The sequence below is a fragment of the Melanerpes formicivorus genome, unplaced genomic scaffold (genome assembly GCF_026170545.1).
Source record: "Melanerpes formicivorus ecotype bairdi unplaced genomic scaffold, bMelFor1.0.p_v2 SCAF_10, whole genome shotgun sequence".
Classification (NCBI taxonomy): Eukaryota; Metazoa; Chordata; class Aves; order Piciformes; family Picidae; genus Melanerpes; species Melanerpes formicivorus.
In genome coordinates this window covers 13019080-13044951 of record NW_027142362.1, presented here as the reverse complement: position 1 = coordinate 13044951, position 25872 = coordinate 13019080, and the positions used below count along the sequence as shown (strand labels likewise).

General features: G+C 39.7%; 1 protein-coding gene across 2 annotated transcripts in view; it reads right to left on the bottom strand.

The window, feature by feature from the left end:
* Positions 1-25872, bottom strand: part of FBN1 (fibrillin 1) — a 156842-nt gene that overhangs the window by 38176 nt on the left and 92794 nt on the right. For both annotated transcript variants that reach the window (XM_068143780.1, XM_068143781.1), the window contains exons 20-34: positions 25394-25519; positions 24684-24803; positions 23617-23754; positions 22589-22639; positions 19848-19973; positions 18300-18524; positions 16949-17074; positions 16730-16858; positions 16216-16341; positions 15977-16102; positions 14855-14977; positions 11249-11374; positions 10309-10434; positions 2173-2295; positions 1547-1669 (exon numbers count right to left, since the gene is read on the bottom strand). In XM_068143780.1, coding sequence (XP_067999881.1) covers positions 1547-1669; positions 2173-2295; positions 10309-10434; positions 11249-11374; positions 14855-14977; positions 15977-16102; positions 16216-16341; positions 16730-16858; positions 16949-17074; positions 18300-18524; positions 19848-19973; positions 22589-22639; positions 23617-23754; positions 24684-24803; positions 25394-25519 — 1914 coding nt within the window. The remainder of the gene's footprint in view (positions 1-1546; positions 1670-2172; positions 2296-10308; positions 10435-11248; positions 11375-14854; positions 14978-15976; positions 16103-16215; positions 16342-16729; positions 16859-16948; positions 17075-18299; positions 18525-19847; positions 19974-22588; positions 22640-23616; positions 23755-24683; positions 24804-25393; positions 25520-25872) is intronic.

Here is a 25872-nt window from a genome sequence, read left to right as displayed (position 1 = left end):
CAGTACATAGTGTCAAATTTAGTTTCAGAATGAGCACACGCATTTCATTACAATTATTGTTTCTATTACAACAAAGCCTAGAGGCAGCAACAGAAAAAAGAGGTTTACTGTGCAATGAGCAAGCCTATGGTAATAGGCAGTCTCTGTGCCAAACATACAAAATACTGACAAAAAGTGTCACTGAGGTGAAAATAACTTGATCAAAATTAAACTGCAGGCTCACAGCTGATGAGAAACCCAGCATTTGCTTACTGAAATACACTGCCTTTCAGACAGGCTGTGGCCCTAATGCTCTAGTGGAAGTTTTATATATCACAAAACCACCCAACTTGTTGCAAGAGTCTGGCTGGCAGTGTGAGCTTGTAAAAGTCCATGGCTGGCAAATCAAAGGTAGTACCTACCAGGGTGAATGTTGCACACTTTGGCAGAGGGCTTACAGAACAATTGTATGACCTAGGTTGAGTCCCAGCCCCCTCTCAAATCTGTATACAATAAAGTATTCAAATTTATAAAACCCAAAAGGTTCTACTCAATGCAGAAACTCTGTACATGCTCAGTTTTAAAGAATAATTTTATAGACTCCTGGAGATCATCATGTGGGAAATTAACAAAGAGCACTGGGTTATGAAGGTGACTAGGCTGTATCAGATTCAAAGGCAAATTATACAAAGACAATTCAACAAAATCCCAGGGTCCATTTATAATTTTGAATCATTCAAATTCATCCTTAAACCTGCTGAACCAGATTCTCAGAAGCCATAAAAACCTGCTGTAGTTGACAGTGTGCTGCTGATTTGCACCAGCTAAACCTGACTCACCAGCTGTCTATTACATGGCTTCATTCCAAACACAGTCCCCCTCCACGCAGCACCACCAGTGACATTGATATTGTTAGTGTAACAGCAGCGCTCCTGATGCCTAAGCTTACACAAGCTAATCTACTCTTCAAAGCAGAAGACTGAAGTGTGGGTTGGAAACATCTCTCTCACAATGTTTTATGAACAGATTTACAGTTTATAAAATGAGGTTTCAGAAGCAGCTACTTCCATCACTCTTCATGTCAGCACTTCATCCTGACATCCTCTCTCAGGATGATGCAGTAAAGAGGGCAGCCAATACACACTCACTTCAGGAAAGAGCAAATATGTTTTGGCAATTTTATGAAATAATTTTGATGCACGTGCCCTATTCTTTAAATATTAAGGTTGGTAGCCTCAAAGTAAAGAAGTTGTCCCTTATGTTTAAGTGAAACCTCTTGAGCTCTAGTTCATACCCATTGCCCCTTTTCCTATCAGTGGGCACAGACAAAAAGAGCCCAGCCCCATCCTCTTGACCTCCACCCTTAGATATTTACTTGCATTGATGGGATCCCCTTGCAGCAGAGTACTGTGTACAGTACACAGTGTTTCTCTCAAGTTGTGGCAATATAGGTGAAGCAGAAGATAATGGAAGACAGCATCTTAGAGAATAATTTCAAATGTTTAAAAGCTATCTTTGTGTCTTGAATCACAGACCAACTTGGGCTGATTTTGCTAAGAAAGCTCACCTGTACAAGTGAAGCCATCCCCAGTGTAACCTTCTTTACACAGGCAGCGGTAAGAGCCCATTGTGTTCTTGCAGTCAGCATGTGGGCTGCAATTGTGGGTTCCATTGGAGCATTCATCCAGATCTTTAAAAAAAAAATTAAAAACACTTAAAAAATATACTTTACTTACTTTATGCTCTATATACCTTATTAAAATGCATTTTAAACTTTAAATTATCTTCTGCTATAAAAGCCACACCTGTATGGGGTCACCTGATTGGAAGAAGTCTGAGAAAGTAACTGCACATGAGGAAGCTGCTAGGCACACTTGAAACTAAGATCTTGTTTTCACAGGGAGCACCAGGAGAACTCTCACTGCCTTCCATCAGCTACTTTCAAAGACACAGTGTTTCTGTGGTCCAGCTGGTTTTCACCATGTCACAAGCCAAACATGAGACAATGCTGACTTCACAGTTGCCATGGTAGAGAATTTGTCCTCCAGGAGATCATGTCAAATTGACCTAACAAGCTCCATAACCATTTGTCTTCTCAATTTGCAGGTGTGGTATTGGGGTTTTCCCCTCAAATTGCTATGACCCAGTTTTGGTCTGACATTACTATGAAACACAAATGTGTAAGACCCTCACCTGTGCACTTGATACCATTTCCAATCCATCCAGGGCTGCAGCTACATTTGAAGCTGCCTGCGGTGTTTGTACATATGGCATGTCTATCGCAGTTATGGGCTCCAATTTCACACTCGTTGATATCTGTAAAAACACAAAGTGTTTGAAGAGCTCATGGATCAAACTTTTTCATAGGCTGATAACTGATGCTGGAATTTCTCAAGAAGGACAATGTGAACATGCAAGGAAGCAGAACAGAAAAATCACAACAAAGAAAAGCAAAGCAGCATGCAGCATATTTCAAACATGCTGCCCTCCTACCTGTTGTTCTTATAGACACAAAGCAAAGCTTCGCAACTTTTTCCGTCCTTTTCTAACTGGTGTGCTCAGACAGAATGTGAGGCCACAGCCTTTGGGAAGAAGAGGATTAGCATCCTTAAAGGTAACCTCTGCAGATGTTTGGCATGCTGGTACATATGTCACTCAAGCAGCTTTGAAATAGGTTGTGGGTCAAATGTGATGACTAAGAGCTGGTGTGAAAACTTATGTTCACAGTAGAGAAACCACTACAATGTACTCAATGTGCTCACTTACATCTTAACCACATCTTAGCATAGCTGAGGGAAAGAAGACAGCTTTCTAACATGCCCATCCTGGAGTCCTCAGATAGGGATTCAGATGGCTCAACATTGTACAGTTTGCTAAAAGGTCTCAGAGGCAACTCTGCTGTCTAGGGACTCCTGGAATGCAGCATACCCACAGCCTCACTCTATCTGCAAGGGTGCTGATAAATACCACCTACAAACTCCTCCTAGGATTCTCCCTAGGCAGTAAAGGCAGTAAGGTTCTACTTTGCCAGACTGTGCGGGAGGTGGAGGACAGGCTGTACCACTGTATTTAATGTGACAGCTGATAGACACAAAGCTCATCAGGTATGCATTTTATTAAGAACTCAGGAAACCCAACACAGTGGAAAAAAGTCAGCATCCTTGGAGACACCAGGCAGCAAGTCATCCAATCTTCAACATACGCACTTGTGCCAGCACATTCTATTTCACTACTTGCTATTTTCACCTTATTTTCATTCTTGAGCATTTTCTGGCAATGTCAAAAAGTAGACCAAAAGAAACAAACTGAACTCCATTCTTCCTTGTCACAAAACAATATTAATGCCCCATATAAGTACTTGAAGAATGTATAAACTCAAAGGCAAAGTTTCCAGAAATTACTGCTGGTAACTAAAACAGAACTGGTAGGAATTTTCTTACACATCTGAGGTATGGATTTCACAGTGTTTTCTGTAACCAAGCTCTCTCTAACCATGCTTTACTTCCATGCAGGATGTAAATGATCCACAATTCACATGAAATCACTTAATATTTACATCAATTTTTTCAGTCCTCCCAGGTGCCTTTGCTGTTGCAGTAAGCCAAATAATCTCATTCTTTATAGGAGCTGATGGAAAGGGAAAACAAGCATGATTCCACACACAAAACCCCAGGTCAGACCCCTCTCCACAATATGATTGAGAAAAGGCATCAGCCATTAACTGTGTAACAACCTTTGGGGTTCTCAGCCCCTAAACCCATAGACTTCAGTTTCCCTACCATTCCACCTTAAAAAAAAAGCTCTTTGAAGAGAGTGAACCCATTATGGAGAGCTTCCAGGTGCCATCTTAACCACTTTATAACCCTTTTCTAGGATTTTGTACTCACTCCTATTGAGACAACAGGATGAGTCTTTTCTTTACACCCTATACATGTATTTTCACAAAGGCTAAGTGTGACTTTGAGAAGCAGACCACATATATCTGTCAATCTACAATTGAATATTCAAATCCAGAAATTACCCAAGCCCACTGCTGGTTTGGGGGGGTTGTTTGGTCAGTTTTGTGTTTGATTTTTGTTTGTTTGTTCGTTTTTTAAAGTCTGTAGAGTGCAACTGTAACCATTTTTTTCCGCCTAAATGAGGTATTGCTCTGAACCAAAACCCCAGACATGAGTACTCCCATAATCTGAATGCTGATGTCTAGATGTAGATCTGAATCTGGAAGTTGGAATCTGCTATTAACGAATGTTGACTGCACCAACATGCCTGAAAACAAGCAAATTGGCACTTTCTTTTTAAACCTTAAAAGAAGGGTTGGAGCATATGTGCCTTTAGCACATGCAGAAACTCCTATGAAGATAACATTACCCTAAACAGGAAACTACAGCCTGTTAAAAATCTTACGGGTGGTCAGCAAAAAACAGCAACACTCAATTCGGCTTGGACTGAAGGGAAAGACTAGGAGGAATTTTGAGAGGTTGACTACAGTACACTGTGACAAAAAAGCTGAGACAAACATTCTACATTTTAACCTTTAGATGAGTTAAAAATCTAAACTGTTAGAGCACTGCTAACATAAAGATTACCCTGTATTGGATTATTTGAGACTTTTGAGACACACAGCCATCACGTGCTTCCTCATACCATGCAGAGTACAACAAAACACCACAAAACTTCAACAGTGGAGAATTTTCTGGCAGGAACTTTTTTAAACCACCAGCAAGCACAAACAGAAACTTGCATGCAACAGCTACACCTCAATGAAGTCATATTCAGGCTCCAATTTAAGGCAGTTTAAAATTTTCAGCTCTACCTATATTGACAGTGGACTCCATGCCAGCCCACCTTGCACTGACCCACTATCACTTTGCACCTCAGAACCATCATAAACATCTCTCAGCAGAACTGTGACACTGGTGCCCTTGCACTGGACACTTGTTCCCTCGTCAGCTGCTTGAGACACACTGAAAAGCTTGGAATCTCCTGCAGGATCAAAGTTGCAAGCAGAAATCTGTATCCAAACATAGATATTTGTAATGGCATCAACTTTTCAGACCTCATTCACTGAAATGCCATTTAAATTGCTTTGAACAAAATCCTAAAATCCCTTCCAGCTTTTCTCCAGGAAAAAAAATGATAGATTGTGATGTTTTTTTCCTGGGTAAAGATCAAATAGGGAATGCAAAATGTATTTTGTAACACTGTTAACCTTTACAGGGACACTGCAGGGCTTATTTATTGACACATGGAAAGGTTTTCAGATACAAGAAGCTGATTGAGGCATATTAAATGCCATCACTGGCTTCATTCCAGATTTTACTTATTTTCAAAGATATCTGCATTTAACTCAGATGTTGTTTTGCTGTAATCCCTATTCTCTCCTTTCATTGCACAGCTGAGTTGTAAGCCTAAATTTATTGCACTGCAATTATTTCCAAGGCAAAAGAGATCTCAGACCAAACATGGTCCTGTGTAAATGGGGCAGTGAAATCAATGGAATTTATGCCTGCTTATGCTGGAGCTTAATATGGATTTATGTTGCCATAAGTATTGAATTATGGCTTCACAGAATGAAACAAAAAGGAGAAGTTGAACTCTGTAGGGGAAAAATTAACTCAACATAAATATCTTTAATAAGAACAAGAGTCCAGTTTCTGCTGTCTTCATGGCAGTACAGACAGTACTAACCTCTTCAAATACTCCAACTCTTTTTATGTAATTGTTTGAAGAAAAAGACATTAATCGGTCTGAGTAAAGGTATCGTGACCCAAAGAGCACACAGGAGGACACTGCTCAAGTCAGGGTTTCACACAGTGGTGGCCTATTCCTGTTGACTTTGGGGAGAATTTTCACTAAAGGAGTGAGTCACTGATTTATATCAACCGTCTCCTTCTGCCTCCAGTACGAGGCCATGACAAGCCAAGGAAAATAAAGACATTCCAATCCAAGACTGACACTGCATCCTCAGCCAGTCCCATTGTGCCCCAGTCCTGCTGCACAAACGTTCTCAGCTTTGTAATTGCACAACTTCCATTAACACTAAGGGAGTTGTCTGCCTGCAACAGATGAGAATACGTATGATAAATAGTATGTGGATCTGACATCATAACAATCCCAAGCACTCTGGGGAAAAAGCCTGTCAATCACCCTGTGTTGTTGGCTCCTTCAGTTCTCTTCTCTGGACAAAGACTTTTTCTCTCAAGTCTTTGGTAATTAATAAAGAGTCTCTCCCATTAATAAGAGAAGTACAGATTTTCAGGGCTGTGGATGTCCAGCAAAAATAGACATCAGATGTACCTGTCATGGTGGCACTATGCTTGCAAATGTAGCAAGCAAAGGAAAGAGGAGGGGGATAAGTCAATGTATTCTCACTGAAACTCTGGAAACAACTGAGTCATTCCTCTGTGTTTGAATAGAGGGAGAGTGAACATTAACCCATGAAAACTCTCATGTTCATCACAGGGCATGAAATCCTTAGGGCACTCCATGTACCATTTACCTTTTCTGTTTGGTTTCGACAGACTATAAGGACTCCTAGGAAAGTGTGACTGAATTCAGACTGCCTATAAATCAGCACTGTTTGTCAAGAATTATGCAAATCCTTTAAGCATTTTCTGACTTTTTAATCTTTTTTGGCACACCCTGCATATCTGTGCATTTTCTCGTGCTGATGCCTCACTGGTGTTTTAAGCCTGAGCCTGATTCCCACAGAGCCAGCTGTCTGGTGGAAGTCACAAGGCATTTTCTCCTCTTGGGTTGCTGCCCGTGTCATCAGGTAGATAAAAGGGAAGGCTTTTCAGAGAAGGCTGTGAACTTCAACTTGGTGCTCACATAAATGTACAAATATATAGGAAAATTCCCCTATTCTGATCTCACCTGTAAAAATTTGTTTCTCTTTTGGAATTTATTCAGCATACTGCACCATAAGTACCTCTTGGGACTTTCAAGTCAGGTAGTGCAGTTCTTGCCTGCTGTCCATCCTTACATCATCAGCCTGGGGTGTAGCATGTTATTGATGGACAGATGCCTACTCACGATATGCTCCTTCCATAATACCCCAATGGGCAGCATCTTAACATTATTATCCTCTGGTATTTTGTCTGACACAGCCAGCTCTCAGATTCATAAGGGGAAATGTATTTGCTTCACTGATACCAGAACTCTCTTGTGCCATCATGACTGAAACACAATGTATTATTAATGGCTAGAAGCCAAGGCAGGGAAGGGAGATAAGCACATGATACAAGCCACAAAATGTTGCCGTCTATTTTTGAGGGCATGACAGGGCTCATCTTTCCCTTTCACTGTATCAGGCATCCTTCTCTTTACAACTATGGTACTGTCAGCCATAAGAGCAGGCAGTGAGTATCCACTCCTCCGTTACCCAGTATCATCATCATTACTGGCTGGCAGCAAGTAATGTTCAAGATCAAGCCCTCTAACCTTACACTCCACGCCAAGGCCATAGTTTAACAACTTCACAACTTTCACTAGCCTTTCTCCAAACAGAACTTGCATGGCCCTTGCAGAATCAGAGCCTGCTCTCACCCTTCAACTCCCTAAGCCTGTTGTGGAGAAATCCATCTGACTTTCAAAGCACATTTATTTTTGATCTGATGATCATCTCAGGCAGCTTCTGCCCCAAAGTTCACCTCATTCTTTGACTTTGTGAAGAGCACTCCAAGCCTGCACAAGCACAGCTCCATCACAAGCAAACAGGAGGTCTGCACACACAGCTGTAACTGGCATGAGTGGAGAAGAGAGAGTCAGAGAAGAACTTTTTTCTCTGTGAAAATACAGAGCAAATAGACCTCAGGCTCTGCATCAACAGTGGAATATGCAGACTTACAAAAAATACTCCAGAGTGGTGATGAATCACAAAATACAAATGCAAGTGCCAATATAGCATTTAATCTCTGCTTGTGTACATGTACTGACAGAAAAAGCTGAGACAAGGTATCTGCCATCAAGTTGAGCAATCTGGAACTGGGATAAGGGAAAACACTATAATCTCTCTAGTGGCTGTGTACCATTGCCTGCCTAGAAAAATCTAAAGTGAACTGCTCTAAGTCACTTTTGCCACAGCATGCCTCATGAATGGAAAGCAGACCATTAATAGCACTTTGTCTAGGAAATCTGCATCTACAATGTATATTTTTACATAATTTTAAAAAAATTATACTTTTGTTACTGAACTGTACACATTATTACCAAGAATCAGGGAGAGGGGAAACTAACATCTGTGTGGGATGGGAATGTAAGTCAGTGGGTGGATTCTGAATACTGTTACTGATTGAGGAAAAAAAAAACCCATGTTTATTTGTTAAAATGGAAACAATCAGTAATGACAAGGGAGCTGAAATATTTAGACAAAACTGTAATGGAACCCAAAGGACATTATTTCGTTTTCTCATGAAACAGAGAACCTCCCATCCAAGGCATTGTACACATTTTTGGAGTTTTTTTTCCACAGGAGCTCCTAAAAACTGTGGAGACTTGATCTGTCTGTAAGTCAAGAACTGAAACCTGAGGTCAAGGTGCTGCTGGTAAGGTCCTGCCAGAAAAAGTTATGAAGGATGCCCTCGTGTTCTGTATTACCTGAGCGTGGGAACTTCGGCTCTGTCCTAATACTGTGCAAAAAGGAGGTGAGGAATTCAAAGATTTCCGGCAGTAAATCAGACATTTTAAAAACAAAAATGTGAGAATCTGCATCCTGTAGTTATAGTGGGACCTATATATACACAGTTTCATCAGCATGAAACCAGTCTAGAAAGTTCTTGCTCTGCTTCCTCCCTTTTCTGATTTAAATCCACAAGATTCTGGTGATTTGACTATGGTCCCACCTCAGCTGAATCAGCATAACCGATACTTCACTTTTTTGCTGGCCTCTTTCAAAATATCTGAGCCCCTCTACAGCACCTGCTGTAATTAAGGTGTCCTGATAGTTTCCTGGGTGAATGCCATCCTCCCTGGGACATCAGCATATAGCCAAAAGCAGCGGAGGATGGGCTGAGGGAAAGATAAAGATGTGTGAGGTGACGGGAAGAGCCCACATGGCAGAGAGCGTACATCCAGAGGGCTGGGTTTGGCTAGGACCAAGAAGGAGGGATTTCCCTGCCTCTGTGTTAAAAAAATACTGCTTGGGACACTAGCCACTACCTTGCATTACATGATGCCAAAATGGTGGATGTTTCCAGGCACATCCCCAGAACCCATACCTCAGATTCCTCTCCTGCCTCCATGACCTTTCTCTGTCTTTTGCCTTCTAGTACCAGTTGCTTAATCTTCCCTGACTGCTCCTTATGCTGGGAGTGATAGCTGCATCGCATGTAACGGATTGTGTCAAGGGTTTTCAGGTCTAGAGGACCAAAGATCTTCATACAGTTTAGCACAAAAAGAAAGAACACTGAAGTGCTGGCCTTCAGGGCACAGTCACGGATTTCTTGGATTTAGATCAGTTCCTACATAAGTCAAAGGCAGCTATTACTAATGCACAACTATTCATCTGCAGTCCAATACGCAAAGTGCAACTCCAGCTCTCAGACTGTTCTACAAGAGTTGTAAAAAAACTAAGCTTCATATATTTGGGGCATTTACAGAAGTATATTATTAACCACACAATAACAGCAGCCTAAGAATAAAAGTTTGTCTCACAGAAATTGCCAGAAATGTGTTTACCCTAAGTCTACACTAAAATTATATCAAACATATGTTGGCATTCATACTTGGGCAAAGTCTAAGTCTCTCAACACCTTGGCTCGAGACCCCAGCACGAGGATTATTAATATCATGCCCTTGGAGCCTGTATATTTCAATCTCTCCTGTTTGCTGGCAATACATGAAATAATGCAAATTCTGATTTTGCTGGTATGAGGTAGTTGAGCAGCTGCATTGGTGCCACTTTGCAAAAACTGAAAATATATTTTAGCACATATTTCAAGCTGTCTGTTTGCCAAAATACCGCTCAGAATAGATACCTTTAATTTGCAGGCACAACATACAATTAACTCATCCGAATGTACTGAGGTCCTCAGGAGTCTGTCCCCTTACCCGCACTGGCATTTGCTGCTCTCTTAGACCAACAACAATGCAGTCATAAGCCAAATGATGCTCCCAATGGAGATCTTGTCACTCATTTCACAAGCAGCAGCATTCTCATGCTATGCCACTGAAATTCAGCAGAACACAAGCTCAGCCAATGTGGCTAAGAGATATGACATTTAGTACAAAGGAGCGAAAAGAAGCAGAGTGAGATGAGGTTTGGAACGCTAAAAAAAGGGCATGCAGATTAATGACCTTAACTAGAAGTTAGCAAATATCAAAACATACCTGTGCAACCAGTTGTGCCTTTCTTGCCTGAATATCCCATATCACAATGACAGATAAATGAGCCTTTCGTATTCTCACAGGTTCCGCTCAGACAGATGTTTGGATGCAGATCACATTCATTAACATCTACAAAAAAAATCAGATTTATTCAATAAAAAAAAACCAAAAAATAAGTAAAATTCTTAGACACCACAAAACCAGGTCTTTGTATGCAAAGAGAAAACTGTTTAGGTTATTTATTCCTCACCTATGATCTGAGATCTGGTTTAACGCTACTCTATAACCATATCTGTATGAACATACCTTTAACTCCAACTTGCCTTACAAAGAGAGACCAAAATTCAGCACAATAGCCATAGAATGATTATGATTATTTAGTGATCCTTTCTATGTGTATATTCTCTTTGTGTGCATATACACTTAAATATGCATGCATACACTAACCAGTTTTGTACAAACATTACTCCTCAAATGCACTCCACATTTTTAATTTCCATGTGAAAATTTGGTTTTGGAGATACATTGTTTCATGATTTTGCTCTACCAAGATACAGCACATGCATATTCATTTTGTCTTAAGACAATGAGTTTAAATCATCACTGGTTATTCATCTTCCTCAAATTTTTCCACAGCATCATCCACCAGCAATTACCCACCATCCTGCATGCATTCTTTCATCTGAGATGCATAAAAACCTCACTGGAAGAGGACTCAAAGACACAATGGCATAGATCACCACATTTGCATCCAGCACTGCAGGGATATGCACAGATTACATCCACATTTGAGAAATACTGCTTGTGCAGTGAGGCTGGCCCTATGGTCAGGTGGCCAAAATTCAAGCAACCCCACTTTAAATATAATTGCCTCCTTGGAAATAGTGTCTATAATTTTTTTCCCTTAGTTAATGCAGAGAGGAATATATGTGCTTCCATCTACCTATGCAAGTCTTCATGTCTTCAGATGCCATGAATCCATCATAGCAGAGACACCTGTATTCTCCTGGGATGTTTGTACACTGTCCTCCATCACAGATATTAGGATTGTCTTCACACTCATCAATATCTATGGGGGGAAAAAATCAGATTAAAATATGCTACCTTTATGGAATGCAACTAACCAAAATCATGGCAAGCAAACACTTTAATGCACTGATAAACATGATGAAGGTTGAATCCTCGCAAATAATTAAACAGCATATTTCAAAATTGTCCTTATGAGCTTAAGTGACTGGTAAACACTCCTCTCTGAGTCTAATGGCAACACTAACCAACTTTGGAAGAAAAAAGTCATTGACAGAAAAAAAACACTCTAAGAGCACCTGTCACACCAAGCAGCCACATACAGCTGGAGATCCTTGGATACAATTCATCATTGTGGAAGTCAAAGGAAGATCTGAAGTGAAATTCAGTGACAAAAAATATTGAACTTTACAGTAGAGTTTTAAAAAACCATTGTACGTGCAGAGTATCTCTACAGCTCTCAAGGGTGTTACAAACTGAAATCACAGCTGAAATAATGATGGGAATAATTACAGCACATGCATTTGTTTCACTAAGAGATTTGATGGGGTTTTTTTAGCATTTCAGCTGACTGGCCAGGACAACCATACAGTTACATCCTCTAGCATTTAAATTGTTTTCTCAATTCATGAAATTGACCAATACTGATTGAAGGCAAGCTGCAGAAGCAGACACTTTATTATCGGAATGCTGCTGTGCTAAGGTCTGGAATTTTTCAGAGTCCCTGGGGTTGTATTAGTGGTCCTTGTAAAAATCCCCAGAATCTTCTTGTGTCAGCACCAGCATAGGCTGGCCAGAGCAAAAATCAGAAACTCTGCCTAGTGATACCATGGGAAAAAAATCAGCACAAATAGTACAAGATTCAGGAACCTCCCTCCAAGAGAAAGGGTGTAACTCATTATCAGACCAGTCTATTGTGGATTGCAGTAATTACACAGCTACAGAAAATGAACTTGCTTTAACTTAAAATACCATGTTCATTATTCTTCTGTATTTCTAGCATTTAGTGCTTGTGTGGATACACAACTTCTGCAAGGAAGTCCCTGTTCATCTTAATAAGCAAATAATGTTGGCATGGACATTAGCCTGAAAATGTTAATTTGGAATGGAATTTGAATTAACATGCAAAATTGAGCTCTAGAAATGGGCATAATGATGACAGAAATAAAGAACTTTATTTACTAACCTGTCACTGTACTGATTTCACAGTTGGGGGAAAATCAGCTGACAAAGAACCTGTTGTTTCTCCTAATTGAACTGATTATTTATGGATAACCTCACCAATTCAAACCTGACCTACTACTGAACTGAAAGGCATTCTTACCAGGTCAATTATCAAGAAATAGATTCCATAATGGCTTCCAGCTTTGTGTGATGTTAAAGACAAAAGACATGTTCACACAGAGAACAAACTGAAAATGTAAATAGGTGTTTCACATCCACAGGTCCCACTGCTACTACTTCTTGCACAAAACACAAACATCTAATAGTAAAACCACACACTCAGTACAATGAGTAGAAAATGCCATCAAATACATTTTTTCTTATTTTTCACTCTGTTTGGGCAGAGGTAAAATATCAGCATGCAGATTGTGGGTTTCACCAGATGTTTACATATGTAATTCACTTCTTTTCAAAAGAAGGCACCAGCTCTATAAGTGTGGTGAATGTGATCCCTCACCTTTCTGGGTATTTTCTTAGGTAGTTTGATTTGACATCCAAAGGTCTGGTGTTTCTGCTATTTAAACTTCTTTGTGTGCTGGATATTGCAATTCAAGTCATTCTTAGAGGAGAGTATGAAAATGAATAGCTAATAGCTATTATTGGCTGGCCTATGAATGAAATTCTTTTTTTTCAGGGTCACAACTGAATAGAAATACACATAAAATCACGATCAGATGCTTTTCTATTCCTCACCCAAGTAAGATCTGACTACAAACTTCTGTGGACATATATACGGTCACATTAACTTGTGGACAAACTCACTGTGAATCCAACCCCTCCACATAGCAAAGGTAATTACTTCCTCCCTTTCTAATTTTGAGAAGGGAAAGATGATAGTCTTCCACTCCATATGCAGGAAGGTGCTCTAAATGATACATTCTGGTTTTGGGTTAATGAAGTTTTTGGGTGACTAAGGGGAAGATGGATTAGAGCACAGAACTAGTCCTAGGCAGTAGACATGAGATCTCTAAGACTGTCCAAGTACACATTTGGTCCCAGTAAAGCCAAGCAGATGAAAACAGAAAAGGGGCTCAGGGACACATGCATCTGCACTTCTCTCTGCCCTCTCATGTCCTGTCACTTGGGTTTAAGCTTTGGCTGAGGTACAATTTTGATCAACTGGTTTAATTTTCGCATTGAAAATCTGCTCCAAAACCCAATGTTTTGAGAAGTTTTTGCAGAAAGTTGCCTTTTCTAGAAACTTGACCTAAAGCAAAGTATTTCTAATCTAAATATTTTAGGTTTGTAAATACTGCCTTTCAGGGTCAGCCAAATTTGTACTTTTCTAGTTGATTTCTTCCTTTGAAGAAAGGTCCAGTGCTTGCTGAACGCTGGCTACTTTACATCTTTCTGACAGTGTAAGCTACAATGGGGAGACAAACTACATTTAACTAGGATTTAAGGCTCTTTTACCATTTGGAATGGTAACGAGTGGCCTCAGGGGAACCAAGATCCTGGTCAGAGGTCTATAAATATTTACAAATTCTAAACCTGAGCTCTCTCTATCAATGCACTATAGAAAACTCTCCATTTGTTCTACCATAAAGGCAATTCTATTCCAAGGGATTAACCCTGTTACATTTCTCATGCTCTTCAAGGAGCTCTTGAGTGGAATTGGCAAACAGCTGGCAAACATTCACACGCCTCAGTAGGCCAGTGGTTGTGCAGTGCAAAGTGAGAGATGAGTAGGGTAGAATTATCTTTCCAGTAACCTATGTGGAAATCACCAAAGTATAATTCACTCACTGGGATTATGATTCCCAGACTCCCAAAGGAGAACACACGACCATTACAGAGCTCTGCAAATTTTCTCACAAACCCTGCAGAGTGCAAGAGAGCTGTTTCCTAAGAACGATTCATACAATTCAGATTTCAGTTTGTCTGAAAGTCGTTCAGCTTTGAAGCAATGCAGCGTATTTGCATTTGACTAAACAAAGAATTAAAAATAAGAATTTGCTTTCTTGCTTCAGAGCAGATCCACAGAGCAGGGCAATCAGCTCATTTTCCATCATTTCGGTCTATTTTCTCTACAATACAAACATACATTAGTTATTTGCACTGACTTCAATGCATTTTGGATTTGGATCTAACATGACACCTTAAGGGAGAAAATTTTTCACTTACAACATCAACTTGTAAACCTTCTGAGATAATAAAGAATCAATTCAGTCTGTGGTTGTCCAATTCTGATACTTGGGAGATATTAATTTTAAAAACAGTACTTTTAAACAAAGAAGGTCCATTTATAAGCTACTGAAATAAACCCTTCCAGCAGAAAAGGTCCCAAGATTTGCCTTACCAGTGCATGTCCTGTGGTCTGGCATGAGTGCAAAACCTTGTTTACAGCTACACTCATAGCTGCCCTCCGAGTTCGTACAGAAGTTCTCACAGCCACCATTCATTATACTGCACTCATCAATATCTAGAAACAAGAAAATTATAGTTAAAACTCACAATACTTTTTACTTTAAGGCACATTTCAAGTATACATTTGGAGACAGCTTTTCAGAATAGCATCAGTCCTGAATCTACACTTGGTATTTGCACACTCCTTGAACATTAAAGTGTTTGCAAATATAGCCCCTGGGATGGATGTCAGCCAAACCCAGGAGTTAAAGAGATTATATTATCTCACTGTTTATACAAAAAACTCTGCAGTTCTCTTTCTACTTATAGAAATACAACTGTTGGTTTACCACAGTATCACAGAGGCAACAAACTTTTTGTAAGTATCAAGGAAAAAATATCTCCTAGGCAGCATTAAAGCCAGTGGATTTTTCATGTATTTCCATGGCACAATAAAATATATGCATAGAAGAGAGTGTACAATGCATGATTTAAGCTAAATGGCATTTACAAAACAGTACAGGAAAACCCCCCTATCTGAGGCAAATTAGGAAAAATTCAATTGAACTGTATGATTCTACTCCATGGTCTGTCAGGAATTATGATTTTCAACAAACTGCAGAACCAAGGATTTAACAAATTATTCCCTCTTAATGGTCAAAGTCTGAAGCCTTAGGCCATTTAAAATAGCGTGATCTTCTATTTATCAAGACCAGGCTGGATGAGGCTCTGTCCAGCCTGGTCTAGTGTGGGGTGTCCCTGCCCATGGCAGGGGGGTTGGAACTAGATGATCCTTGTGGTCCCTTCCAACCCTGAATGAAACTGTAAGATTGATTTACTAGAGCAAATCAGCCATTGCCATTACACAGCTAACTGTAGCCCTGCCACAATTTCATTACCTCCTCACAATAATGGATGTGCACATATTAGAGTTTTTGCATACTCTTGTGACAGACTACACTAAATTTTGGAATCACAGTTAAAAATGTCTTTATACAACCACTAAAAAATGAAGTAATTATTTGTGTTTTACCATCCATATTTGCTAGATACCCCATGTAGATTTTGTCCTTACCCACGCAGTACAACTTGTCAGGGGTGGACTGATATCCAGGGTTGCAAGCACACTGATACTTTCCAATCAGGTTGACACAACGTCCGTTTCGGCACAGGTTGGTGCTCAGCTCACATTCATTAATGTCTGTCACAAAAGACAAAGAGGAACGTGGTTTAGGTCTGAGTGAAGATGAAACTAAAGCAAACACTGTAAATGCAAACGCTGTGCACAATATGGGTTTTGCCTGCATGTCTCACCTATACACGCAGAGATATTTGGTGATATCTGATGGCCTGGAGGACAATCACACCGAAAGCTCCCCTCTGTGTTGATGCAGGTGCCGCCTCGGCAGAGAAGGGGATTGCGCTGGCACTCGTCGATGTCTGTGGGGAGAAGGGAAGGCGCATCACTGCAGGGGCCAGTGCTGCTGCAGCAGCAGCCCATAGCTTGATCCACATTTTGATCTACTCTAACTTCAAAGTTCAGGATGGTTTCCCACTTTGTAGAACAGGGATTGTGGGGGTAAATTTAACATCCTATAATTCTGACCTATGCTCATGTATGCTTGGGCACACTGTGGAATCAGCGAGCTCACATTTAGGGTAGAAAACAAGTTAAAGTGAGCTTTAATAAGACTCACAAAATTAGAAGAACCCTACACTCAGGTAAAACAAATCTTTGAAATAGATAAAATAAACAAAAAACAAACGATGCACAAGCATACAAGCACGTAGCATACTTGTGCACATCTATGGTCAATAAAAAACATACCCATGCAGTTCTTCATCATCATAAATCCACTTTCATAGCCTTCAAAACATTCACATTTGAAGTCTCCAGGAGTATTAACACAGATGCCTTGGCCACAAAGGTCAGGAGAGATGCGGCATTCATCAATATCTGCAACACAAAACACATCCACAGTATTTCCAAATGAGGTCAGTTTTTCCCTTTCAAATCTGTTTCAAGAGGTACATTCATGCTGTTTACCTGTGCAATTTCTCTCTTCAGAATCAAGAGCAAATCCACTGTCACATCTACACTTGAAGCTGCCAATGGTGTTTCTGCATTTTCCATGGGTACAAAGACTGGGGAACATTTTACATTCATTGATATCTGAAAATGAAACAGTAAGGACATATGATGTTACCACTTCATACAAAAACACTGCACAAAAGAACAACACTGACTTCAGAGCTCATCCTTTCTCATGGTAATGACCCTTGCTTTTGGGAAAATAGTAGACCACACTACAAAAATATTGACTTCCACCTAACCAACAACATAGACACACTCCACTGGAACTGCCAAGACCACTTTCTGACATAAACCAGTATCACTCTTCCCTTTGTCCTGAAGGATCTGATCTGCAGCTCAATGAAGTCAAACTTACAAGGGCAAAGGGAACTTCCAAAAGAACCACTCTGGGCTTTTTGAGATGAAAATGAGACTTTCATGAGTCACGGAAAACATAACAAGCATAAATAAAAACACATGCCACTTTTCTGAATAGACAGTTAATGGCTTAGTTACTGTTTATAAAACTAAAGCTGAAACTAACAACACTAATTGTCATTCATACATGTTTGTCTCATTTCAGACTTCATAATTGGGTTTTGGGTAACTGGCTTTCCTCAGCAACCTATTCACATCCATTTGTGTCTCTGTCCACCTTAACTCCATTGATAACCCTGGGAAGACAGTTTTCAAAATGTGATGTTAGGGTGTTGTTGTGTGAATCCCATTTAATGCTGGAAGCTTACCAACCACAGCCATAACAAGACTTGATTTACATTAAACTAAATTCTGTTGATTGAAGTTATCATCCCGAAAACAATTTTTGCTTTTCCTCTAAAGCAGCTCCAAAAGAAATTTCAAAAAATTTTCACCCTTCCTTGCTTACTCCACAGTGGAATTGAAGCTATTGTACCCTGAACAGGTAAGAAAGATTGTTCTTTCAATATATCCAAAGTTGGCTACTCAGTTTGTTCTAGTTTTTATACTGTAAGGTGCCAGGTTTTCAAAGATATTCCAATCAGCCAGAGGCATCATTAGATGCAACACAAGAGGCCAGTTCAGGCACAATTTAACCTCTCCAGCAGAGACACAAACTTAGTGTTTGGAGGCTGCAGTATTATGTGGTGTTTAACAGTCTGTGACACAGACTAGATTATCTTGTGGTTTATTCTGGCCTTAGTTTCCACTAACTCAATTTTAAAATGTGCCTTAATGTGAGTGAAGTGCCTTAAAATCTTCAAACTCAGAGGAATTGTCCAAGGGAAAAATAAAAGGAAAAGCCAGCAGCCATTTGCTGGCAATGCACCACAAACAGATTACAAACCTTTAGAGAAAGGTTTCCCAGTTATCTCTATTTTTGTAGAGAACCCAGGTCCTCTTGGACAAAGAGCTTCAAATTCAGGTGATCCCTTCAGAGGACACTCCTCGCAATCAAAGCCCCATGCAGCCCCCACTGAGCAGCAGCAAGCATCCATTCGATGTCGGCCCGGAATCTGTGAGGTGCATTGCTCATCTTCATGCTGCAGGTAGCAACTCTCCAAGCGAATGTCTGTTGGGCAATTGAACAATATGTTGAGAGAGAAAGAGAAAATTTAGTTCACCGCAGAGCAATCCTTTTCCAGAGGACAGTTTGCTCCATCTCTTTGTGGACTCAGAGGAGCATAGCAAGCACATAACATCGAACAGCCAAATACTAATGCTAAACTCAGAAATTAAAAGTTGAAGTAAGTTTAAAGCACCATTCTGAAAAATGGATGGTGCTAATCGCTATGTAATTTTTAGATCAGAAGAGAAATTTTAGCATTCCAGCTTACTATACCTATCTAAAGCCTTTTAATTACTATGAGCTATGCCTTGTTCTGAGACAAAGGCATATCTTAGGCCCTTACGGTCATAAAGAGACAAAGACGCTTTGGATAGACAGGATACAAAACTTTGATAACCTCCATTAAAGTGTGGCTAGGAACACCACATCCCTCCTCAGGTGCCTGAGTCCCAGCTCACAATGGTCCCTCCACCACACATCTAGTAATTCCCCCTCTACTCTGCTCAGGTGAGGCCACACCTGGAGTACTGCATCCAGCTCTGGAGCCCCTATTACAGGAAGGATCTGGAAGTGCTGGAATGTGTCCAGAGAAGGGCCACGAGAATGATCAGAGGGCTGGAGCACCTCTCCTATGAGGACAGACTGAGGGAGTTGGGGCTATTCAGTCTGGAGAAAAGGGCTCCAAGGAGACCTTATTGTGGCCTTCCAGTATCTTAAGGGAGCCTACAAGAAAGCTGGGGAGGGACTTCTTAGGGTGTCAGATAATGATAGGACTAGGGGGAATGGAAAAAAAATAGAAATGGGTAGATTCAGATAGGATGTTAGGAAGAAATTCTTCACCATGAGGGTGGTGAGACACAGAACAGGTTACCCAGGGAGCTGGTGGAAGCCTCATCCCTGGAGGTCTTTAAGGCCAGGCTGAATGTGGCTCTGAGCAACCTGATCTAGTGTGAGGTCTCCCTGCCTATGGCAGGGGGGTTGGAACTAGATGATCCTTGAGGTCCTTTCCAACCCTAACAATTCTGTGATTCTATGAAGAATGCTAAGAGCACTGATGATCTTGTAGGAATTTGTTAGATGAACAATCATGAACTAAAGCAATGCTATTCACCAGATAGCAAATGGTGATGGGCTTTAGCTACTACCACTAGAGTCTGTTCATATTCCAGCTGGACTAAGTTCATGTCTGTGATTGATTCCATCTGAAAGTTACTTGTGTGGACAAAAATAATGCTCCTTACCCCTGAGAAAACATGCAGCACAAGCATTGCTCACCACATAGATTTGCTCTCCCCTAGTAGAACTGTAAGTAGAATTGATACCTACCAAGACATGTCCGTCCAGAGGCATCTAAAGTCATTCCATTGGGGCACTGACAAACAAATGATCCCAAGGTATTGACACACTGTCCATTTGTACAAACTCCAGGAAACACCTCACATTCATTTACATCTATTTCCAAACAAAATACGAATAAAAGTAATCACCAGCATGCTAAACACAAACGAATCAGAAAAAAAATTAACACTCTAATGAGGTGAGGTTTTGTTTTAGAATACAATACAAAATCACAGCAGTTTACACAAAATTTCCAAATATTTAGGATCTCCTATGCAAGCCAGCCACAACCAATTAATTACAGAACACCACTGATAACTAGAAATAATATGTTTGCTATCTACCATTCCTATTGAAATGAAACTCAAAATTAACAAAAAGGAGAGGGGCTTTTCAATTTTCATACTCACTGTGGGCCAGACTTTGAAAGCAAATGGGCAAAGAAAGACAAAGGTAAGTGCACAATGAGATTATGTATTATTTCCATGAGATTAAATTTTTATGTCTGTATCTTATTAGGCACTCCTCTGCACGTCTGGGAAACTACACCATTTGAAACCCAGCCCTATGACCTTGTCAGCAATTAATAACTTTATATAGATTAAAATAAACTTCTTCTGACTGCACATAGAGTTTAACTTCATTAAGTAAAGATGAATTTTCTAAGTGGAAAATTTAGCACTTCTGTGCTAAGATAATTTGATTAACTGTGTTAGCTTGGCCTGAGCATAAATAAATGTTCAGTAATCTTAAAAGTGGGGTCCTCCCACCAGTGTCCTTTGTGAAGAGCATATGCTTCAAAACTGCCATCACAAACTAAGCCTCCAGCACTAATCATGGCCCAAGATGAAGCATGACAATTTATAAGACAGCAGAGGATTTAAAAAAAGAAGACTGATAATCTATAGCTGAATACTGCTGTATAGAGCAATGAAGACATGGGTTGGTTGGACAATGTAGGCCTCCAAAACAAACTCATGTTGGGAACAGGCTCTGCAGCTATCAAACTGAACAGAGCAGTGCAGAGGATGAATGTGGGGTGAACATCAGTGGCCTCTGCCCTTGAGCAGATTTATAAATAAAAGGCTCATACTGACTGGAAGGCAAGAAGCAAAGCCAGTAGACTATTAGAAACCACTGAAAACCAGCTCACAGCCTGTGAGCAATATTCTAGCTGACAGCCCCAGGGCTCACTCATAAACTAGAGGAACACTGCCAACTGAGTTTGCTTATTTCCTTGCACAAGGTCCATTACTCATTTCGCATAGACTGTGTATGGGAGAACTGAGCATCACCTTTTGGGAACTAAACTTACTCCCTTGTCCTGCCTCTTACTTGCCAGTAAATTTCCTAGAGATCTTCTCCTGTCTTGAAAAATGCTTACATTGGTAGAAACCCAAATACGGCTTCAGTACACTAAAAGCAGGGGAAACTACTCTGAAAAATCTGGGGCTATCCAGGTCCCATTGTAATGAAAAAATTAAAGTATGTAATAGATGTAATTCGAAGTCCTGGTAAAGGAAATGCTAAAAACAGTTATGTCTACGTTTTGGAAGCATAAAGTTTCCATCCCAGCAGTGTTGAAAATGTTCTAAGACTTTCCTTGTGAAGAAAGATAGGTGGGGCTGCTTCCCCCTCCCTGCCCCCCTCTTTTCCTTCACTCACACACTCCAGAAAGTGTTGCTGAGGTCAGATAAGTTATGTACAGTGGGTCTGCAGCACAGACATGCCAAGGTATTCAGTCATCATTTGGAAAGCAGAGAATGTGTGTGAGGGTGTTCCTCTTGTGTTTGTGGGTTTGTGTTTTTTTGTTTGTTTTGTTTTGGGTTTGTGTGGGGTTTTTTCTCATTTTTTTTCTTAGGGGAAAAAACAATGTTTCTTTATAGAAGCTACATATGGGAGTAATTAAAAAAATATTTTAACTGCAGTGTCATGTCAGATGTTGTCAGTCAGGATGACCCACAGCAGTTTGAGACTCTCTGAGCTCCTGCATATTATGGAAATATGCAGTACTTTTCCAGGGGTACAGATCAATTCAGATGAAGATGAAATAGGGTGGGACCTTCAATTCTCACAGAGTAGTATAGAGTCATCTCATACCAAGCAGAAAGCTACACAGCAAAAAAAAATGTTAAAAAATCTTTAACCTTTCCTTAACCAAAGTTTAACTGTGTCCTGATGCCTTTTTTTTCCTTTTTTTCTTCTTTTTCTTTTTTTCTTCCTTTTTTTTTAAGTAAGGCAACAAAACTATGCTTTGGAATGTGTCTGGTTTCATATAATGTTGGATAGAAGAAAGCCAAGGTTGAGGAAAAAAAATAAAATACCCCCAAAGAACCTTTCATGTGAAATATATTCTTTAAACATTCTTTTTCTAAAGCATAGTAATGGTTTGTCATGCCACTGTATCACTAACGCTATGTCTTATAAATAAGATGCATACATTGCCCAAAGAGGTAATGCAGTTAACAGTATTTGAAGAGAGAGAACCCTCTCCATATACTGCTAGACACTGTATTTGCAAGTGTGTACTTTGAGATAAACTCTGTGTGTAGGAATGTTAAACAAACTAAAACCAAATTCATCCCTGACATAACTCTAATCAAGTCAATGGAACTACAGGAGGTAAGAATTTGGCATGGTGCTCCTCTATGCTAAATTAACCACTTAAATCAAAACACTGGCATTTTTGTCATTCAAGCTCTGATTTATGGAAAGGCAACAATAAATACCTTCACACAATGTTCCTCTTATTCTTGAATATCCCTTTTGACATATTGGGTCTGTAGAACAAACAGAAGCAAACTTTTAAAATGCCACAGTCCAAAAATTCACCATTAACTTATTGTGCAAAACTGATCATGTGAAATACGATCTAGAGTTCATTGCTATGAGAGGTCTGAGTGCTTAGACAGTACTTTCTGAAATAATAAAGAGATAAGATGGAACAACTACACAAGCTACATAAAGTGTCAGCCATTATCCTTTTTTTTTTGCTTCTCATGTTCTTTAGATAGCTAACCTAAAAGTGGTTCTATGATTCTAGCTTCATTCAAATCGATTAATTCATTTAACTTGATCAGAGCACATTACAGCCCTACTTATCATGGATGGGTGAGGATGAATTCTGCTAAAATAAACAGGATGATTTTAACTAAAGATTTAAACAAAGTAGCTTTCAGTATATAGAAATAACACACACATTTCTGCATTCATCAGCTCATCTCTGTGTTTCCAGTTTATCCCACAGCTCAGTCTAATTACCAAGTGAATATGCAGAGACCTCAACCCATTTCTTGACTAACTGTATGATTCTCTAGGTCATCAGCTAATCTACAGAGTATAATAATAAGGGCCACTCCCTCTCCTCCCTCCATTACCGCACCATTTGTTGCAAACATTTTCTTGGGAGCTCTGGGGAGCCTGCCTCTATTGCTCCATCATTAGGAACTCTGGATCACTAATTATGGCAAACTATGCTAAAGCAGTGCTGCAAGTTACAGACTCTAGGTGTGGTCCCTTCTCTTCACAATTGAAACTTGTAAATTGTTTACTAGAAAATGCATAGGCAGAACTTTCTATAGCTACATGCTACCTCACAAATACTAAAACTCATTTTCAGACTGAATAAGGAATAAGTGCTTGATAATAAAACAAGTAGTTATTTGTCTAGCCTGTGCCCAACCTTCTGTGACAATAATCTGGACCAAACTCAGAATAGGCAAAATTCTAAGTTCCTGAGGAAAATGAACAGTGTTACCTCGTTCACATGGTGTACACGGGCTTCCCCAAGCAGCACCTAGTGAAGAACAGCACTGGGACTTCAGAGTTGCTCCATTGATATTTATTTCACATCTTCCATCCACTATGTTCTGCCAACAGGTACCCTTAACTGTTTCTGTTTGGGAAAAAAAAACAGTGTATTGTCATGAAGATTGTTCAGCATGATATATTAATATATTAACAAACACACTTGTATTTAACCATAAAAAGAATCATCTTTTCATTGTAATTTACCACAATAGACCTGAATTTATTTTAAAAGCTCTTAATTTATCTTTCTCTGTTCTGGAATACACTCTGAAATCATCCCAGGAAGGAGCCCTTGCAAATCCCAGTTTATTGATCTTAACAAGGAATATGTCAACACCATTCCAGAGTCATTGTATTTACTATTACTCAGATTAGCAGCAAAAGCAGAAGAAGAAAGTAGGTATTAACCCTTTCTAGATCTTCCATTAATCACATTCCCCAGTCTGGATATCTGATTTTCCCATAAGGTCAAGGTTCCATACTTTTTCTCACTGACCAGGCAACAGCTATAAACTATTGTCTCTCCAAAGTAAATAAGGGAAGAAACTACGAGTCTGCAGAGTAACTAAGACACAGTACTGTCCATGGCTGCTCTTGAGCTGATCTGGACTGCATACAACTTACTCAAGTTCTGTTCTAAACAGAAAACTGACATTTCTTAATGATCTAACAGATCTTAATGAGAATACAGCCAGTCCTCTTGCAGAAGGAGTTAAGTGTGTGAGCACAGTCTTGAAGAAGTAGTGTTAGCATTTCTGTATTTGTTACAAAAAAAAGTCATCTCTTCCTCAGATTTGACATGAAAGCACACCATGCTCCCAAAGGCTACTCACACTTTATGTACCCACAATTATGGTGAAAACAAACACTATCTTGACATTTCTTTTGTAAAGTTTTACACTAAATTTACCTACACAAGTTATTTTAAAATATTTTCTAAAATGGATGCTCAGTGTTTCTATGTCCCTGGGCACTTTCAACCAGCAAGTGGAAAATCTTCAGAAGAATAAATACCTATGCAGATGGTTCTGGTTGGATCCAAAGTACTTTCAGGAGAACATTCACAAGCAAAAGAGCCTGGTGTGTTTTTGCACACTCCATTAACACAGGGATTAGATTCACACTCATCAATATCTAGAAGAGAAACACACTTCCATTAGTGTCAGGAAGCATTAACAAAAATACATACAGCCTTTTTCAGCTTAGGGAAGCAGCTTTCCTCATGACCAGTTTTCTTGATACTCTTTTCTTTTACAAAACTCATCACAACAGATGTGTGTCTCCTAAAGACACACTAACACGTTCCAGCATTAAAGCACTGAACCTGGAAGCACCACGTAATTTTTCAGTGATACCCAGGTATTGCCTTGCTTTGTGGTGATGGACCACATTGTTTAAATGATCTGATGCACATCTTGTCTGGGGCTCAAAAAGGGTTCACACTGGGAGGTGTCTAACTCTGTTCTCAACACAAGGCAGGAGATTTGTAAAATGTGGTTCTTATCAAGTTTTACTCACCCTTGGCACAGTGTGGTCCCACTGGTAGTAGTTTGAGAAGAAGTGCAAGTAAAGACCTAATACAAGCTATTCCACGAAGTTATCTAATGCTTCCCTATATATGTTTTTTTAGTACTACATATTTTATCCTCATCAAGATTCCAAGTATTTCTAGCACAATCTGAGAACAATCCAAACAGACAAAATGGATGAATGCTACCAATTACCTTCACATGTCTTTAAGTCAGGAGTATATACAAATCCTTTTGGACAGGTGCAGGTGAAACTTCCAGGGGTATTTCTGCATTGCCCATTGTCACAAAGCAGCATGTTCAGTGCACATTCATCAATGTCTATAAAGGAAATAAAGAGCTTTTTAAGAAAGAAAACATTTATTGAATAGAAGCCAGGACAGAATTTCACTCCCAACATCAACATTTCATTGTATTTGGAGTATTTAGAGAGAACAAAGACACAAAACAGTAAGTGGGGGTGGGAGGGGAGAGAGAGAGAGAGAAAACTCAGATACAAAACTTGCAGTTTTTCAAATACATCAAAAAGATTTATAGATTCTTTTAGTAGAAAACAAGCTTGGAATTATTTCAAATGGAAATTACCATTCCAAATAAACTAACACTAAAGATCCTACTTACTGCACTTTCCTTTTTCATGAAAATTATCATTAAAATAATGCAAACAATAACAG